General features: G+C 48.3%; 1 protein-coding gene across 1 annotated transcript in view; it reads right to left on the minus strand.

Moving 5' to 3' along the window:
* Positions 1–3,122: 3,122 nt before the first annotated feature.
* PPP1R1B (protein phosphatase 1 regulatory inhibitor subunit 1B) overlaps positions 3,123–20,928 on the minus strand; it is a 72,807-nt gene continuing 55,001 nt past the window's right edge. Inside the window, exons 5-7 of the mRNA XM_073681113.1 lie at positions 20,107–20,268; positions 19,915–20,013; positions 3,123–3,379 (exon numbers count right to left, since the gene is read on the minus strand). Coding sequence (XP_073537214.1) covers positions 3,336–3,379; positions 19,915–20,013; positions 20,107–20,268 — 305 coding nt within the window. The 3' untranslated portion in view covers positions 3,123–3,335. The remainder of the gene's footprint in view (positions 3,380–19,914; positions 20,014–20,106; positions 20,269–20,928) is intronic.

Genomic DNA, 20,928 nt, shown 5'->3' on the forward strand with positions numbered 1-20,928 from the left:
ACCAAAAGTGAGATGCATCCAGTTAGACTGCCCGTGCCGCATATAGTGCCAGCTCATTGGCACAAAGATTAAGGACTCAACTCCTATATCCAAGATACATATGTAGTGCAAAACCACCACAGCATGTACTGTACATGTATTTGTGTGTGTATATATATATATGTAATGTACTGTATAAATATACCTATATATTGGTACTCCATACATAGAGATGTTGTCAAAGTATATTTTCTGTGCAGCAGGCATGCCTGCACGCCATCCAAAGATCTAACTGATTACCATAGGGTCAATCCTGAACATGGTGGGTTTGGTTAGAGATATTATATTAGACACAAGTATAGAAATCTAACCTGTCATTGTTATTTCCAGTTAAGGCAAATGTCTACTTACCGATGTTACCAACATGGAACATGAAATCAGCACTGGTGTTTTCTTCTTCTTAGCTTTACATTAAACACATGGATAGTGTCACAATTCGACCAGTCAGTGTGTCCTGGACACAGTGAGTGACAACTCAGCCGCCCTATAGAATCAGGGTCATGCTGAGCTGTCAGTATTTTGAGTGACAGCTCAGCCGTCCAATTTCAGGCAGGGGCGTGCTTAGCTGTTAGTATTGTAAGTGACAGTCTAGCCAATCAGGGCAGGGTGTGCTGGGTTTCTTCCAGGTGTCTCCCATTCTGGATTATTACCTGGCTGTTTAGCTGGCTGTCAGTGTCTAATTATTGCCAGTCATAGCTTTAGCTCGGTGGTGTGTGTTTGCCTTGTTTTCCAGTGCTCCGTTTCTGATCTTTTGCTGTCTGAGCTTGGACCTTGCCTTTGACCATCCGTTTACCTATCCCCTTTGCCTTAATCCACTTACCTTCCTGGAATTCTGACCTCGGAATGTGACCTGACTAATAGTGATGAGCGAGCATGCTCGTTACTCGAGATTTACGAGCATGCTCGGGTGTTTTCCGAGTATCTTCAGCGTGCTCGGGTGTTATGTTTTAGACACTCCGTGTGCATGATTTGCGACTGTTTGACAGCTTTAATACATGTGAGGAATGCCTTTTTGTAAGAAGGGTCCCCTGACATGAAAGGTAACCTGCCCTATGATTTCTGCTGCCCGAACTATGAGCACCATGAATCAAAGACCGTATTCTATATTACAGACATCTATGGCTCACTCTGAAATGCTGCAGCATTTTAGAGAAAAAAATAGTTGTAATGGAGGCCGAGGATGAGGTGTATGGTCCAAGAGGAATGTTCCCACTGTCTTCACCCCATCTGACAGATCTCTCCTGCTATGTGTATAGGGAAAGACCTGTCAGTCAAGCTGAGTGGGTGGGGAGAAGCTAGCATGGGACATTTCTCTTAGACTGGATGCCTTATCCCAGGCCACCTCATTCCTGACCATCCTTTCAACTATGTTTTTCTGTAAACACCGGAGTACAGATGTTTCTAATGCAAAAGCCAGTCCTTGATTCATAGTGTTAGTGATATGGGCAGCATGAATGAGCTGGCAGGTTCCCTTTAAAGGGAATCTGCCACCAGGTTTTTGCTACCCCATCTGAGAGAAGTATGATGTAGGGACAGACACCCTGATTCCAGCAATGTGTCACTTACTGGGCTGCTTGCTGCAGTTTTGATAAAATCACAGTTTTATCAGCTGCAGATATACCAGATTTCTCAATAGCTCTGTATAACCCCACTCACATCACTGCTTGACAGATTTCTGTGTACAGTGTTCATAGGCAGAAAGCTGCCAATCAGCAATGTGGGCGGGATTATACAGAGCTCATGAACATGGAGGACTACATAGCAGCAGGTTTACTAGTTCTCTAGTGATAATCTCCTGCTGATAAAACAGTGATTTTATGAAAACCACAGCATGTAGCCCAGTAAGTGAGATATCGCTGGAATCAGGGTCTCTCAGATTTCATAGCAAAAAACTGGTGACAGGTTCTCTTTAAAAGAGGAATTTTCATCTTAAACATTTATGTAATATCCACAGATTTTACCATTAATGTCTGATGGATGCAGTTACCACCTCTACATTGTTACTATGCTATTTTCAGAGAGAACAAGTTTCAAGATAAGTGTCAGTCCCAGAGGTAGGAACCTCCTCTATGAGATATTTATGGCATAAAGGTTTGAGACGAGAATACCCTCTTTGGCAGATCACAAGGTGTCCCTAGTGTCCAGCTGTAAATTGTGTTGGAGCAATAGTTCAATTCTCCTGCAGATAAAATGAAACAATACACAGGTCACAACGAGTTGTCTACGAAATGGTCTGCATGTTAAAGGGTTTGTCCAGGAAAAAAACACATGACAAAGATGCAGCAAATACATAACAGGTGCACATACCCTAAATCCTGCAGAGAGATGCCCTTTGTAGAAGTTCTTGGCTTAATAATGAGGATCCTTAACAGGAGACCCTATTCAGAATTCCTTAAAGGGAATCTGTCAGCAGGTTTTTGCTATTTAATCTGAGAGTAGCATAATATAGGGCATAAAATCCTGATTGCAGGGATGTGTCACTTATTAGACTGTGTGTTGTAGTTACAATGCAACGAGTGTTTTATCAGTAGGAGATTAACATTGCCAGGACTACAGCTCACATGACCAGCAGTCAGGCTAAGCTGTGTAACTCCACCCCCACCACTGATTGGCAGCCTGCTCACAATGCACAGTGTACACAGGAAGCTGCCAGTCAGGGGTGTGGGCAGGGTAACACACAGAGCAGAAAACATAGCTCTGCTAGGTCCCCATCAGACAAAACAGGTATTCTATGAAAACTACATTAAGCAGCTCAGTAAGTGATACATCCCTGGAATCAGGCTCCCTTGCCCTATGTTATGCTGCTCTCATATTATACAGCAAAAACCCGCTGACAGATTCCCTTTAATAGTGGGTTTTGTAAACCAAACAACCCCTTTAAGTTGTTACATTGTAAATGTAACATTAAAAAAATGCCTTGTAAGCAGTTTACGGCCATACAATTTTAGATTTACCTGATGATCTACACCAGCTTTTGACTCGAATACTTGCGTTTGAGCATTTATTACAGTTACTATTAGGCTCCTTTTGAAAAAAAATATTTCATTTGCTCAGGTCTGTACAGTGATTATAATGCACAAGGGTAAGTTATAGAGTTTATTGCTTTGCGAAAGCTGGCTATATCACATAAATATACAGGATTGTCTGATCTCTGCAGCAGGATAACAGACTCATGGATGGACGTGGATGGTTGGGATGCTGCAAAGAGATAAAAGAGGGAAGAGGCCACACTAACTCGAGAAATAGCAGTTTGGTTCCAGTCTGTAGAGAGGTAAGGCACCTGTAACATGAAGACATTATGGATGTTCCACAGATGACACTTGCTTGTCACACCCCTTATCTGTAATAGAAAAATGAACAGGGTCACATTTACATATAGTAATGTCTTACAGGCACACTAGAGACATCTTTAGCATAAGCCATTAATATAAGATTGGTGGGGTCTGACTGCTGAGATGCATAGACGACGATGGCAGCCTGATTGCTGGCATGGCAGCCTGTACACATATTGTGGCTGCCACTATACTCTTCATTATGCACTTGATATGGCCAGCCTATCCAGAGTTCATCATCCCCGTTTTCCTCTGTCTTCAAGTTGAACCTGTATAAAATGGGCAGTTGTGGTATGTGATCTTCAGTTTGACCACTAGTCGAGTACATACTCCCCCATGCAGACAGAAAGTCATTCTCTGACTTCCTGTGAATGGTAGAATGACATAATCACTTCAGCCAAGATCCAAGCTTATTTATCTGTGTGTCTTACCTTCAGCTGAAGATATTATTTCTGTATTTATATAAGTAAGCAGTTTTATAGTAGATGATTCCATACAAAAATAGCATACTTCATATTGAATAACATATGGGAGTGCTGTGTGCAAAATCTCCAGTGTGTCCTAAGACATGCAGCTTCACACTGCTTTTCCTGCCTCCTGCTTGTAAGAGCTCACATGGAGCAATATATCACAAGCAGGAGGCAACGGAGACAGGCTGAACCTGCATCTCATACAATGCATTGTGTAGCGCCGGCGTCCCTGCCCTCTGCTAGGCAGGGACGCTGTTCCCCTCACCCCTCTGCTCCGAGCCCGGCGTCCTCCTCCCGCTCTGCTGGCAGTGCGCGCTCCTTCCCGGCCACTGTGCTTAGGGCGCGCGCGCGCGCTCCCTCCCTCTTAAAGGGGCCGCGCGCGCCGTCCTAAGGAGTTCCCGGCCAATGGCTGGAGGACTTCACCATATATAAGGCACCTCCTCCAAAATGGAGGTGCCCGAGCAATGTTGTTGCACTGTTCACTACTCTGCTTCAGCCCTCAGGTCCCGTTGCCAGTTACCTGCCAGATTCCTGCCAGCTTGCTGTCTTATTCCTGCCTGATATTCTGCTACCTGCCTGCTAGCCTGAGGTCCGACGGTCTGCCTTACAACTCCTGTCAGTCTGTCTAAGGACCATCTTGCCCGCTCACCTGGGAGCGCACATCAGCTACCTGCCTGCTTGCCTGAGGTCCGACGGTCTGCCTTCCAACTCCTGTCAGTCTGTCTATGGACCAGCTTGCCCGCTCACCTGGGAGCGCACATCTGCTACCTGCCTGCTAGCCTACCTGGAGGCTCCGCCGTCACGTGCAGTGACCACCTGCCTGTCCAGTGACTCCTGCCCGCTCACCTGGGAGCGCTCATCTGCTGCCTGTCTGCTAGCCTACCTGGAGGCTCTGCCGTCACGTGCTGTGACCACCCGCCTGTCCAGTGACTTCTGCCCGCTCACCTGGGAGCGCTCATCTGCCACCTGTCTGTTGGTCTTCCTGGAGGCTCCGCCGTCACATGCTGTGACCACCCGTTTATCCAGAGACTCTCGCCTGCTCACCTGGGAGCTCACGTCTACCATCAGCCGCCACAGGTCGTACCTACCCTGTACCCAGAGACTGCCCCGGTCACTTGCCGTGACCTCCTGCCCGTTCATCCAGAGACTGTCCCGGTCACCTGCTGTGACTGCCTGCCCGTCTTCACTGGTCGCCACCCGCTCCCTTACAAGGACCGCCCCCTTGTATAGTAGCTCAGAGGTTCCGCCTCCCAGACCCGTTACAGTTTGCTCGGGCCAGATGGAACCCGGTGGCACCCAAGCTCCCTCGCTTTCGGACCTATGTCATGAACTGTCCCGTCAGAGGTCCCAACAGGAGTCCATCCTGAGTCATCTGCGGAATGTCAACTCTTTCCTGGACACTCTGACTGCTCCACCAGCAACCACCGCTAGTGTCATGACTCGCAGCCCGGCAGCGCCGCTGCCCACCAATACCATGGCATCCTGCCCCGGACCCCGGCTTTCTACACCTCCACGCTTCGGAGGCGACCCCGCTCAAGCTACGGGCTTCATAAACCAGTGCACCCTGCACTTTGAACTATTGTCCCACCAGTTTAACTCCGACCGGGCCAAAATTGCCTTCATCATGTCCCATCTCACCGGGGAGGCCCTGGCCTGGCTAAATCCTCTATGGGAGAGAGGAGACCCCCTGGTGTCCGGCTTGCCTGCCTTTCTTACGGCTTTCCGGAAAGTCTTCGACGAACCCGGACGGAAGACCTCATCCGCATCATCTCTGCTACGCCTCCGTCAGGGAAATCTCACCGTGGGCCAATATGCCATACGGTTCCGTACCCTTGCCTCGGAGCTGGCCTGGGATAACGACGCTCTGGTATCCGTCTTCTGGGAGGGTCTGTCCGGCCGTATTAAAGATAAACTTGCCGGTCGGGACATTCCTACCACTCTCGATGACCTAATAACTCTTGCCACCCGAATTTGACCTACGGTTCCAGGAGCGTGCCAAAGAGGTCACCCGTGAGAGGAGGTTTCCACGTCTAGCTCCTACTCTTCAGAAACCCGTCACTCCCTCCGTCTCTTCCCAGGTACACTCTCCTGAGCCTATGCAGGTCGACCAGACCAAGATGGTCAAAACCCGTCAGGACTTACGCCGTGCCGAGGGGAGCTGCTTCTACTGTGGCAGTAAGGAGCACCGGATCCGTACCTGCCCGGAGAGGTCGGGAGACGCCTGTGTCTAGGTTCGCTCAGAGAGGTCGACCTAGACAAGAATAAATCCTCTCCATCTCTGCTGCTGTCAGTCTCAATTATCTGCGGGGAGAATCGTTATTTCGAACTAGCCCAACTTGACTCTGGAGCGGCCGGGAATCTTATTTCACAGGCCCTGGTAGAAAAATACCGCATTCCCACCAAACCTCTGGCTATACCATTATCTGTCGCTGCTGTGGATGGGGGCCTCTTACCACGTCCCATCCAACTCATCACCAAATCCGTAACTCTGCAGGTGGGAATGCTGCATTCTGAGAGCATCTCTTTTCATGTTCTGCCTGGACTCTCTCACGCCCTCTTACTAGGTCTACCTTGGCTCCAGAGACATGCACCCGTGCTTGACTGGCAGACCGGAGAGGTCCTTCGCTGGGGACAGGACTGTCATAAGACTTGTTTGGTTCCTGTTCATCCCGCCCGTCCTTCTCCTTCCCCAACTAATCTACCTGGACTTCCGATTCCCTATTGGTCATTTGCTGATGTCTTTAATAGAAAGGAGGCAGAGACATTACCCCCTCATAGACCATACGACTGTCCTATCGACCTGTTACCCGGTACTACGCCTCCCCGTGGGCGTATTTACCCATTGTCCGCTGCTGAGACCCGGTCGATGTCCGAATATATTGAGGAGAATTTGGCCAGAGGATTCATCCGGAAATCTACCTCCCCGGCGGGAGCAGGCTTCTTTTTCGTAAAAAAGAAGGACGGCTCTCTCCGTCCCTGTATAGACTATAGAGGCCTTAACCAGATCACGGTGAAGAATAAGTACCCCCTTCCGCTTATTCCAGAATTATTTGATCGTCTGAGAGGGGCTAGAATCTTCACCAAACTGGACCTCCGTGGGGCGTACAACCTGGTCCGTATCCGTCAAGGGGATGAATGGAAGACTGCATTCAACACCCGGGACGGCCACTATGAATATCTGGTAATGCCCTTTGGTCTCTGTAACGCTCCTGCCGTCTTTCAAGAGTTGGTCAATGACATCTTCCGGGACCTTCTCTACTCCTGCGTAGTGGTGTACCTGGACGACATCTTGGTCTTCTCTCCGGATCTCCAGACTCACCGGAGAGACGTTCGTCAGGTCCTGCTCAGGCTCAGGCAGAATCACCTCTTCGCTAAATATGAGAAGTGCCTCTTTGAGCAGACCTCGCTTCTGTTTTTGGGCTACATTATTTCTCAGACCGGCCTTCGAATGGATCCAGAGAAACTGTCTGCCATCGAGAAATGGCCCCGACCGGAGGGGTTGAAGGCCATTCAGCGGTTCCTGGGCTTCGCCAACTACTACCGCCTCTTCATTCCGCACTTCTCTTCCCGGACTGCTCCAATTTCCGCGCTCACCCGTAAGGGTACTAATCCCAGAGAGTGGCCGCCCGAAGCAGAGGAGGCCTTTCTTTCCTTAAAACAGGCCTTCTCTTCCGCCCCGGTGCTGCATCGCCCAGATGGCAACAAGCAGTTCTTCCTGGAGGTTGACGCCTCCTCCTCTGGAGCCGGAGCGGTACTTACCCAAAAATCATCTTCCGGGAGAATGGTAACTTGTGGCTTCTTCTCCAAACTCTTCTCCTCTTCTGAGCGCAACTATTCCATAGGCGATCGAGAGTTATTGGCCATCAAGCTGGCATTGGAGGAGTGGCGTTGCCTGCTCGAAGGGGCTCTTCACCCGGTAATAATTTACACTGACCACAAGAACTTGGCTTACCTCCAGCATGCCCAGAGACTTAACCCGCGCCAAACTCGGTGGTCCTTATTTTTTGCTCGCTTTGATTTTATTCTTCATTTTCGCCCGGCTGACAAAAACATCAAGGCGGACGCCTTGTCCCGATCCTTTCTGGTGTCTGATCTCGAGGAGGAACCGAAACACATCATCGATCCCGCCAGAGTAATGCAGGTGGCTCCCGTGAGTCTAAATCGTCTCCCTCCCGGTAAGACGTTCGTATCAGTACCTGATCGGGAGAAGATCCTACACTGGGGTCACTCGTCTAAACTGGCTGGCCACGCCGGTCAGAAAAAGACCCTCCAACTTATTTCCCGGCACTACTGGTGGCCTACCCTGCACAAGGACGTAATAGACTTTGTTTCTGCCTGTGTGTCCTGCGCCCGCAACAAGGTTCCGAGACATCTGCCAGCCGGTCGCCTCCTTCCGCTCCCAGTACCTGCTGCCCCCTGGCAGCATATAGCAATGGACTTTATAACTGATCTTCCCGTCTCTGCCGGTTGTACGGTCATTTGGGTGGTCGCTGACCGCTTTTCCAAGATGGCTCATTTCGTTCCCCTGCCAGGCCTCCCGTCTGCACCCGAGCTGGCTAAAGACTTTATCCGCCACATCTTCCGTCTTCATGGCCTGCCCCTCCACATCTTGTCGGATCGTGGGGTACAGTTCACTTCACGCTTCTGGAGAGCCACTTGTAAACTGCTAGACGTCACCCTGGACTTCTCCTCCGCTTACCACCCACAGTCTAATGGTCAAGTGGAGCGGATCAATCAGAACCTGACCAGTTACCTCCGGCACTTCGTTAATGCCCACCATTCAGACTGGGTGGATCTCCTGCCATGGGCCGAATTTTCTTACAACAATCACGAGAGCGAATCTTCCTCCAAATCCCCGTTTTTTGTAGTCTTCGGTCAGCATCCTCGGATCCCATTTCCCGTCTCCACCTCGGTGGATAATCCGGCTGCGGAATCTCTTGTTAACAAATTTTCCTCCATATGGGAGAGTACCCGATCCGCACTCCTTCTGTCATCCGAGCGTATGAAAAGACATGCTGACAAAAAACGTCTGGATCCTCCTCAATTCCGTCCAGGGGATAAGGTCTGGCTCTCGTCCAAGTATGTCCGGCTCAAGATTCCTTCCTATAAGTTAGGGCCTCGGTTCATCGGTCCTCTGGAGGTCATCAGTCAGATCAACCCGGTGGCCTATAAATTGAAACTCCCGGCCAACTTGCGGATCCCTAACTCCTTCCATGTATCTCTCCTCAAACCTGTGGTACTTAACTCTTTTTCCAAGTCTACAGGTACGCCTCCTGCTCCGGTTTCCGCTGAAAACGAATTTGAGGTAGAGAACATTCTGGCCACCAAAAGGGTAAGAGGGAAGACCTTTTTTCTAGTAGATTGGAAGGGGTTTGGTCCTGAAGAGAGAACGTGGGAGCCCCGGGAGAACATCCATGCCCCTCTCGTCCTTGATAAATTTCTCTCTGGCCTAAAAAAGGGGGGGCCTAAAGGGGGGGGTACTGTAGCGCCGGCGTCCCTGCCCTCTGCTAGGCAGGGACGCTGTTCCCCTCACCCCTCTGCTCCGAGCCCGGCGTCCTCCTCCCGCTCTGCTGGCAGCGCGCGTTCCTTCCCGGCCACTGTGCTTAGGGCGCGCGCGCGCTCCCTCCCTCTTAAAGGGGCCGCGCGCGCCGTCCTAAGGAGTTCCCGGCCAATGGCCGGAGGACTTCACCATATATAAATGGAGGTGCCCGAGCAATGTTGTTGCACTGTTCACTACTCTGCTTCAGCCCTCAGGTCCCGTTGCCAGTTACCTGCCAGATACCTGCCAGATTCCTGCCAGCTTGCTGTCTTATTCCTGCCTGATATTCTGCTACCTGCCTGCTAGCCTGAGGTCCGACGGTCTGCCTTCCAACTCCTGTCAGTCTGTCTAAGGACCATCTTGCCCGCTCACCTGGGAGCGCACATCAGCTACCTGCCTGCTTGCCTGAGGTCCGACGGTCTGCCTTCCAACTCCTGTCAGTCTGTCTATGGACCAGCTTGCCCGCTCACCTGGGAGCGCACATCTGCTACCTGCCTGCTAGCCTACCTGGAGGCTCCGCCGTCACGTGCAGTGACCACCTGCCTGTCCAGTGACTCCTGCCCGCTCACCTGGGAGCGCTCATCTGCTGCCTGTCTGCTAGCCTACCTGGAGGCTCTGCCGTCACGTGCTGTGACCACCCGCCTGTCCAGTGACTTCTGCCCGCTCACCTGGGAGCGCTCATCTGCCGCCTGTCTGTTGGTCTTCCTGGAGGCTCCGCCGTCACATGCTGTGACCACCCGTTTATCCAGAGACTCTCGCCTGCTCACCTGGGAGCTCACGTCTACCATCAGCCGCCACAGGTCGTACCTACCCTGTACCCAGAGACTGCCCCGGTCACTTGCCGTGACCTCCTGCCCGTTCATCCAGAGACTGTCCCGGTCACCTGCCGTGACTGCCTGCCTGTCTTCCCTGGTCGCCACCCGCTCCCTTACAAGGACCGCCCCCTTGTATAGTAGCTCAGAGGTTCCGCCTCCCAGACCCGTTACACATTGAAACTCTGCAATCAGGAGACTACAGTTCCATGTCACTGATCTATCACTGCTGCCATTACATATGACGTAGAGCAGAAAAAGTGCAATGTATTGATACTGTGCCCCTATGCAAACCCTGTGACATCATAGGTAATGGAGTCTGCATTAGATTAACTATATCAGAGGCGAAAAAATAATCTATTTGGTAGACAACTGAAAAACAGTACAGGTATACACAAAGCCAGGGCCGGCATCACGCACCTGGGCAAGTGCCGGGGCCCAGAACAAAAATGGGGGGCCCCATCATTCCCCCTCTGCGTCTGAGCTCTGTGACGTCTCAGTGCAGAGTATGCGGTGACGTCACTACCGTGCGTCCTCTGTGATGAGCAGTGCAGAGGGTAAGAAGACGCTGAGGAGACCGGAACAGCGGGGTAACAGGGAGAAGTGAGTATTTGAGTATTTATTTTTTTATGTACAGTGGTGGTACACACATGTTGCTAGGTTCAGATAGGGGCGGGACAGGTTACATGAATTCTTTGGAATCCTGGGGGAGCCGTTACTCAGGGCGACCATAGACCATGTGCTGCAGCTTCTCTCAGGCGCACAGGGCTATTGACCCTCAGGCACAGACACGTAGATTGTTTCACTTGCTGACCAGACACACTTGACAAGAGTCCTCATAAACAGTAGAACAGTAGCATTTAATAAGAAGCCGCACAGCCAGTGCAAGTTAATGTCACGCCAGGTGTGAGTGCAACACAGAGAGTCATGCCAGGTGTGAGTGCAACACAAAGCGGAAAGGGAGCCCAGACACTAGGGAAAGGGGGAAGAGGTGACTTCCTAATCTGGACTAGCATCACCCTGTCTCCCCCTAACTTCCCTATACAGCCTCCGCAGCTGTTGCCGATCACGTGCCTCGCCCTACTATCCCTGGCGTAAGGCTATAGCTGGGGGTGGAAGGAGATGATCACTAGTCAACCTCCGCTAGCACTCTAAAGACAAAAGGGGAAGACAACACAGGGGAATAACAACTTAGCTTTAGAAGAAACTCCAACAGGGTGCACAGCCTAAAGACTCCAGAGAGGACGTGATGCTGCTTCAGCCAAGTTCCAAGTAGAAATAAGTATAACTGGCGACGCCCACCTAGACACACCAGGTATATATACATCTGAAACATCGGGTTGACTGAGTATAGGTGCAGTGGCAAAATGATTCTTTAAGGAAGAAAAAGCCTGTAGTGAAGCCTTCGACCATTTGGAAAAATCAGACGCCTTCTTAGTCATGTCAGTAAGGGGTTTCACTACAACAGAGTAATTTTGGATGAATTTCCTGTAAAAATTAGTAAAGCCCAGAAAACGTTGTAGGGCCTTCAGGTTTTTGGGACGTTCCCAGTCAAGGACTGCACGGATCTTCTCTGGATCCATCCGAAAATCTTAAGATGACAACAAGTACCCCAAAAACTGCACCTCCTGAACAGCGAAAACACATTTCTCTAGTTTGGCATACAGTTTGTTATCCCTTAATATCTGGAGCACCTGCTTAACATGCCCCCGATGGGTCTCAAAATCAGGTGAATAAACCAAAATATCGTCCAGATAGACCACCACAAACCTCCCCACAAATGATGGAAAATATAATTTATGAAATGCTGGAATACCGCAGGTGCATTGGTCAAGCCAAAAGGCATAACCAGACTCTTGAAATGACATTCCGGGGTATTGAACGCTGTCTTCCATTCGTCCCCTTCTCTGATTCTAACCAGATCGTAGGCTCCCCTTAAATCCAACTTGGAGAATACCTTAGCTCCCACAACCTGGCTGAACAAATCAGGAATCAGAGGAAGAGGGTATGGATCACGGATGGTAATTTGATTTAATTCCCGGAAATCTAAACAGGAACGTAGACCGCCATCTTTTTTCTTCACAAAGAAGAACCCTGCCGCCAGGGCGAAGATGAGGGTCTGATATGTCCCTTCTCCAGACTTTCCGCAATGAAATCCTTCATGGCTTGTCTCTCAGGGCCAGAAAGATTATACAGTCTCGACTTGGGTAGTTTAGCTCCGGGGGTCAGGTTAATAGGACAGTCATAAGCACGATGAGGAGGCAAATCCTGACATCCCTCCTCAGAAAAAACGTCCTCAAAACCAGACAGAAAAGCAGGAAGTATCTCCGCAGAGACAGCAGCAATGGAAACATTCAGACAGTTCTCACGGCAGTTATCTCCCCATTCAAAAATTTCCCCGGCTTGCCAAACCACCAATGGATTATATTTAACAAGCCAGGGGATACCTAAAACAATCGGAGTAGGGAGATTCTCCAAAACATAGCAAGGAATGATTTATCAATGAACTGATCCCACCCTCAGTTTCACATTATGTACAATCTGAGTAAATGCTTTCTGTGCAAGTGGCGCCGAGTCAATGACAAAGATGGAAATAGGTTCAGCTAAAGCACAGCAAGCGAGACCATGAGTTTTCACAACCATGCTGACCCCGACTCCACTGTCAAGAAACACAGAAATTTTTTTGATTTTGCTCTCTAGCACCACATCTGCAGTCAGGACAAAGCGGGAACTGCAGTTTGGCCACAAATGCACCCCTTGTTTTTCCAACTCCAGACTACAGAGAGTTAATCGAGTTTCTTTTTGTTCAGGAATTGAAGGACAGGTCCCCAAAAAGTGTCCCTTTTTCCCATAAAAAAAAATACGCCTTTTTTCCAGCGAATCTCCGGGAAGATGTATGATGTATAGACACCCCCTAACTGCATAGGTTCCTCCCCCTCCCCCAGTACTGGTTCACCCCAAGACCACTCCCTTGGCAAAGGTACACAACCCCGACAAGAAGGCCTCGGAGAAGGAGGTCGCACCCGTCTATCCCGAAGGTGCCTATCCAGACGTATGGCCAAAGACATGGCAGCCTCCAAGGACTGAGGGGTATCATATACAGTCAGGGCATCTTTCAACCTTTCCGTTAGCCCCTCACAAAATTGACTTTTAAGGGCTGAGTCATTCTATTTGCAATCCGTTGCCCATCTACGGAATTCCGAACTGTATGTTTCCACTGACCGAATCCCCTGCTGAAGGCGACGTAGCTTAGACTCAGCCAAGGCGACTTGGTCAGGGTCATCATAGATGAGGGCAAGAGCTCCAAAAAACCCCTCCACAGATTGGAGACAAACCGAACCCTGCGGTAACGAAAACGCCCACGACTGAGGATCTCCCTGCAGTAGAGAGATCACAATGCCAACCCGTTGCTCCTCATAACCAGAGGAGTAGGGACGAAGCTTGAAATACAATTTGCATTCCTCCTTAAACACAAAAAAACTGTCCCTACCTCCTGAAAACCTGTCCGGGAGGGCAACCTTGGGTTCAGTCTGGACAGGCCTACCTGCAGAGACCCCCACATTGGCGGCCTGTAACTGTTGATACTGCTGCTGAACCTTGGAACTGCTCTGCGAGCTCTGCAACTGATTCCATACTAAAGGGAGTAAGGAAAAAAAGGTGCAAGGCCAAAAACACACAAAGTAAAAACAAAACAAAATGTCAATCTTGTGTTGTTGTTTTTTTTTTTTTTTTAGAAAACGTGCTCGGCCGGTTATAATGTCACACCAGAGTGCAACACCGAGAGTCACGCCAGGTGTGAGTGCAACACAGAGGGGAAAGGGAGCCCAGACACTAGAGAAAGGGGGAAGAGGTGACCTCTTAAAATGGACTAGCGTCACCCTGTCTCCCCCGAACGTCCCTATACAGCCTCCGCAGCTGTCGCCGATCACGTGCCTTGTCCTACTATTCCTGACGTAAGGCCATAGCTGGGGTTGGAAGGAGATGAGCACTAGGCAACCTCCGCTAGCACTCTTAAGACAAAAGGGGAAGACAACACAGGGGAATAACAACTTAGCTTTAGAAGAAACTCCAACAGGGCACACGGCCTAGAGACTCCAGAGAGGACGTGATGCTGCTTCAGCCAAGTTCCAAGTAGAAATGAGTAAAACCGGCGACGCCCACCTAGACACACCAGGTATATATACACCCAGACTAAAGCGAGGTAGTCGCTAGGTCCTAAACACAGCCTCCTATCTAGGCAGCTGTCTGCATTGCCAAACGTGGAGACCTCCTGCAAACCACTGCAGGGCGACTGTCTGTCACCTCTAACACACCCATGACAGTTAAGTCTTATGAGCAACAGGCTCCAGTGACAAACAGTACAGTTTACTTAGCAGCACAGCAGTTCATAGTCTTCCCAGTAGTACAGGACAGCACAGTTCTAATTCAAAGGCACATTAATGAATACAGCATTCTTTACAGCACAGTGAGATGGAGGAGGGGGAGAGGGTTTGCAGAGGGAGATGATCCCTGTGGCACCACTTCTTACAGTCCTTATCTTTCTGCTTGACAATACTCTGCACTGCTAGTTCAGGAACTCTATCTGACCTGTGCTTAGCTTCATTCCTGACTTGAATCTTTTTCACTTGCAGGGGCAACTTCTGTCAGATGCAGAACACACACACCACCTTTCTCTTTGGCTCCAGCCAGACAGTAAACAACTTCCCCACAATCCTCCTGGGGCTCTGCTAAAACACCCCCTTCTCCTGTGACTGTGTTAACCCCTCTAGTTTCTGGATGCTTCTGGAGCACAATACTTCCTGTCTCATGTGCTTGTGTTAGTTCTAATAGTTGCTGAATGCTTTTAAAGCAACAGCACTACTTCTGCATGTCACACTCTGCAACAGCACTACTTCTGCATGTCACACTCTGCAGCAGCACTACTTCTGCATGTCACACTCTGCAACAGCACTACTTCTGCATGTCACAGTGGCCATGACATACTGCGCAAGCGTGGCATAGTGACGTCTGTGCAAGCCAGGAGCAGAATTCAAATGTATGGGCAGCGCCAACCCTGACTAAATGTGATGAATCACACCCCTATGATTTAACGAGCAGGTATGATATAAACATATAAAGTGCTTTTTACACATGATATTAGCACCGATTTTTAATGAAAAAAGCGTGTTAGTGATGCACATTGCATCACTAACAACGCAATGGGGGCAGTTTAGATATTACACAGGACATGACAGGTTCCCTTTAATGATAGTCCAGCACTACATTTGCAAAAATACTGAAGTGCTACTTTCAAGTGGAAAGCAGATGTAAATCTTGAATATTTCCCTAAGTGCAGAGTCCGGTTTGTGTCTGTGGCTTACTGTCAGTAAATGCTAGTCTGTAGTAGGGAAGATTGCACAATAAAGTCCTAATTGAAAAAAAAACCTGCATGACGTAACCTGGAACAGTCTGTGGTGAAAAGAGAAAGTGATAACATTGACTCTGTTTTTTCCTATTACTGGAAATGTTCTGCTTAAAGTCAGTGTTAGGGTCAAATGAGAAGTGACCTTACCATAATGTCACTGGCATCCACAGACTGGAAAATTCATTTTTTAGCGTTTCTAATGAGTGATACATTTTTAGTAATGCCAGGTAGATTTTCCATTTCAGGGTGACTCTAAAGTACTGACTTGCACAAGTTTTCTTGAGATTTATATATGTAGCGCCCCGAGGGTTCGGCCGCTACAGGGGTATTGCACCTCAACCAGAGGTGTGATATTCCACTCCCAGGTAAGGATGGAGTATGGACCAGGGCTCAGTTAGCTGCATACATCACACACACCCCATTTCCGGGGGACAGCTCAACGGTGCTCCCATTTATACAGTAATGCAGGCACGACAGAACATGTCACTGGCTGGAGTGGGGAGGGGGGAGGAAAACCCAGTGATGTAGGAGCAGGAGGGGACGGTTTCTGAGCATAGGTAGGAGCTCATTGGGTGCTGGTCATCTGAGCTCACACTCAGAGGGGAGGTATAAAAGGTGGGCACCATCTTAGATCAGGGTTCAGTCCAGATTACGGGTGACGGGTCAGGCAAGAAAAGGCTACCGGAACCCAAGTTGGTGGAGGTGAATAATCCTCAGCCAAGAACCGGAGGTCGTGATCATCACTTGGTGCGACCCCCTGCTAAAACTTGCTAGGAAGGCACCATATAGGATAGCGGGAAACGGGGCCCACGTTTACCCGCATAGATCTGCGGCAGCTGGACAAAAGCTTGGTCACTGGTGGGGCACGAGCCAGAGGAAGGATAGAAGGGAGTCCTGTGCCATACTCCTGAATGGCCTGGGGGTTGACCGAGCCCCTCATCTGGTGGACGCAGCACGGCTCGGGCAGTCATTACCGGCGGAAGTGACTTGGAGTATACAAACTGTGCGTAAAAGACCCTGGACTGCAACATGTTGTCTTTGTGCTTCTTACTTCGCCAGCACTAACGGTACTGGGACGCCCTGCACTTCAATCCCCACCATTTGCGCTCACTGCCCTGAGGCTACACTCGTCCCGTGGGGAGTTATACTACCTCAGCTGCACACACCATCAGCCTCAGTGGACTGCCTTGCAGCGGCGGTTCATAATAGCCGCAATCCACGGGTGGCGTAGTCGGACATTACCTAAAACATATAAAAGGCTGCCACTGGTCTGACCACCCTGAGCCATGGGACCGGGTCGCCACTACTACTCCCAGCATTGCCCTGAAGTCCGGTCTCGAGTGCCCCACGGCCCAGGGGGCGAGTCATATACGTATAAGAAAAGTTGAGTACAGTGTTATGATGATGTTTATGAGTCTTTTTTAGGTTTGTTTATATTTAACTTTATATTAATATTTTAATAGATTGTTGGTGGTCATGTGTTGTTTGATCCTTTTGTGGGTACATTAAAGTAATGACTGCAGATCCATTATTCTGATGTAAAGCTCCAATCAGAGAGAAAAGATATTCTGGCTGACTGCAGTTACCACCAGACAAGTGCTGGATGCAGTTTTTTTTATTAAAAGGAACCCTTCATTTAGTTTTGGGCCCTAAAATCTTTAGCGTGTTTTTTTTAACATTCCAAGGTGTACTGTCCTCTGACTCATCCGCACAATGCTCTGGAAGAGAGTCCCGGACTCATCTCGAATAACTCATAAGTCCTCTTACTTCTAAAAGGATTATTTCCATCTTTAGACTTTACCTATTGTGGCAAGACGACTCACTCGGCTACTTCCAGAAGTAGACTCAGGACACTGTTTCCTCTGCAGATTTATTGTAGCGGCATAAGCACTGCAGATTTGGCAAAATAAAAACGGCCTTTCCGGCGTGATGGCAGAACAAAAACTTAAAGTATAGCACAGTCCATAAGTGAGCGGGTTCCGCCAGCTCTTTGTATCACAAGCCGTTCAGGCAAAAGTCCTTTTGTGGAGCTCTCTAGCTTCCACACACACCCTGGAGACTTCACTCTCCAGATCACACCAGAGAAAAAAAAGTAGTGACTGAACATTTAACCTTGCTCAGCCACACCCTGAGGGGAGGTAGGGTGAATGACTTCCCACCCGATCTCTATGCCCTTCACACAAAACCACTCCCTTCACAATGGTGATTACACCCCCACCATATAACATGCTGTGGAAAAATTGGAGGTTCAGTTCACACATGCTAGCAGCCGTAGTGACACATACCTCCTCTCATATATAACACCAGTGACCCTGTTACACTAACCTTAGGATAGGTGATAACTTGCTGATCGGTGGGACCCCACTGATCCCAAGAATGGAGCACTGAAATGCCCCATCTGACTGCAGCCATGGCAAGGCATGCGTGACACCACTCCATTCATTCTATGAGGAACTGGCAAAGAGATAGCCGAGTACAGTGCTCGACATCTTCAAAAAATGGGAATGACGCTTTAATTCCAAAGTTTCCAGTTTTGAAATAGTCATGTTTGGAAACCTAAAGCCTTGCTGTATAACGAAATTCTATTGGTTGGCTGAAAACTTAATGACAGTCAAAGAAACTCTGTATTATAAAAAAAAAAAGTGGATAGTTACTTCAACATTAATACAATTCTAGACTTAATAATCTGGGTGTCTACAATGGCTGGTGCAAAACAGTGGATGCAACCTTTGCACATTTTGGTTACGCACAACTTGTGAGCATATGGATGTTGGTGTAGAAAGGGAAAATCCCATTGCAGATTGAGAAACTCAGAGAGGTTTTCACTTCCCATTAAACTGCCTGTTTCCACATGTTCCACACGTTACAACAATTATGTACTCAGAGGAGTTGTCTGGGACTATTTAATTTTCTTTCTATGGGCCTAAGAATTAACAGGAAGTTAACTATCTGCCAGTTGTGCCCAATAAAGATTTCTGCTGGCACAGAGAGGTCACAGACCGCTCCTGCTGGCGATTCAGCGGCTTCCGCTGATGTCACGTTGAAAGTGCATCAGCGGAAAGTGCGGGGAGCCGGCTGTCCATCAGTATGACGTCGGCAGTCATGTCCCGTCGACAGAACAGCCTGGAAGAAGAAGAGCTACCCTGTTGACATGAAACAGCAGAATAGCCTGCAGGAGTGGTCGGTGAATGCTTTGAGCCGGCATCCATCGAGACCTGATAGTTTTTAGGCCAGTAGCAAAAACAATCAAATTGTTCTGGATAGCCCCTTTAAAGGGAACCTGTCACGTGAAAAAATGTTATTAACTTGCAGATATGGGGTTAATCTGCAGGTTAATAGCGTTCTGAACCTGTCCAACGCCGACAGTTAGATCCTCGCTGCCGGGAGGAAATACATTTTATTCCTGACTGACAGCAGAATCAGCATTAGAGCCGGCTGTTAGTCCATGCCGGGAGTGTGGTTACAGCCACCGATCTCTATACATACAGCAGTGACTGAACCTGTTCCGGCACCGCCGCCGCTACTAAAACAGATACCCTACCGGGAGGAATAAAGTTTATTTCCTCCGGGCAGTGGGGGTCTAAGTGCGGGTGCCGGGTGGGTTCAGAACGCTATTAACCTGCAGATTAACCCGATAACTGCAGGTTAATAGCATTTTTTCCCCTTTAAGCATTCTAGCCAGCTATTACACTAACTCATTGCCAAATGGTGAGATAGTCAGGGACTGGTATCTGCTGAAAGTTTTACTAGTGAAGAATTCAAGCTCAGACAAATAGAAAAAACCCAGATGATTACAACAATTTATAATAAAAAACATTGCAAACTCTGTATTACAGCTTAGTATGAAACACCCCAATGTGAACACGTTACTGCCTCTACAATTCTACCACTTCCGTTATTAAAATTATAATGTGTTTCTCTTTGTATTTGCTACAGACCAGTTAAAGGGCTTGTACCACCATCACATTTATATTTATTTGTGACTATAGTAGAATTTTAGGCATTTTAGCAATTTTTGAGACGGAAACACTGAAAAAAAATGTACACAAAAAGCCTTCCCATTGAATTGTATTAAGTATTAAAAAATGTGCATGATACTTGGGGTCTTTTGAAAGCCTGAGCATTTAACAGAAGCTCAAAAGTCTGAACAAATGAACAGCAAGTCATTTTTGCATAGAAATGAATACGATCATTCTTTTGACTGTTTTTTGCAGCAATAAATGGTGGAAAAAGACAGTGTGAACACGTCCTAAAATTTAGCGTTGCACTGCTACTTGGGGATAAGAAGTCTCAATATCTGGGGCAGTATAGCAAATACCTTTCTGTGTGACTGTCGTATCCATCGTGTCTGCACTGTCCTCCAGAAAAGTATGGTTCAGTAGGGTTTCTAGACTGTTACTGGGTGGACCCTCATCACCTGAAAACCAACAGCAAAATAGCAGCTCATGAGCAATGGACATTTATTACTGCGGCACCAGTTTATTATGTGGAGAAGAGCTCAGGATCTTACCATTGCCACAGTTCACACCACAGTCCACACATTCTTCTGGTTCATTAGATGTGGATTCTTCTGTACCTTCTTCAGTGTCATCTGCGCCTTCTTCATTGTCATCATCGCTGTCACTTAGAGACCCCAGGGACTGCATGTGAGACTGGACTAGGCGCTGGACAGCTGCAAACCACAATGGGAGATGTTAGAAGATGATTTAGACTAATAGGCGTATAGTTATATTGAGAACTAAACCATTAGATCAATCTAAATACGTGGAAATATTTAGCATTACCTGCACATGATATTATCAGTCAGTCATTTAAAGCTCATGGGCCCCAGTGCAAAATCTTCATAGGGGCCCCCTCATTTAAAATAAGCTCTGTCAGCTGATTCCCAGAGAGATCTATGTCCAGCCCATAGATCTTAACAGCTCATTTACATATAAAGGAAAATGTGGATTTCTCTGGAATACGACATCGAATCGCAGATATCAAGGTATCATTTTACTCAGCTTCCTATTACCTATATCCCCATATAGACGGTTTAGGAGGGTTAATCATACTGACAGGTTCCCTTTAATAACTTCAGTCTTTTCATATGAGCCAAAAGAGACCTCTTGAGTTCCCCTGCACCCACTGAGGTTACACCATTGCCTTACTAATTATACGGAACATCTCAAAGGGCTATTCTCACTAGGACAATCTTTTTTTTTAACAATAAAGTCAACTCTGTGACCTTCAATAGGGAAATAGTCTAGCACCTCAATAATACCTCTTTATTGGTAAGAAATATTCATTTTTTATTTTATTTTCTTGCTGTGCTGTACAATGACGTGTAGGA

This window comes from Phyllobates terribilis, unplaced genomic scaffold (genome assembly GCF_046119375.1).
Source record: "Phyllobates terribilis strain yellow unplaced genomic scaffold, ASM4611937v1 Scaffold_5__5_contigs__length_657084704, whole genome shotgun sequence".
Taxonomy (NCBI): Eukaryota; Metazoa; Chordata; class Amphibia; order Anura; family Dendrobatidae; genus Phyllobates; species Phyllobates terribilis.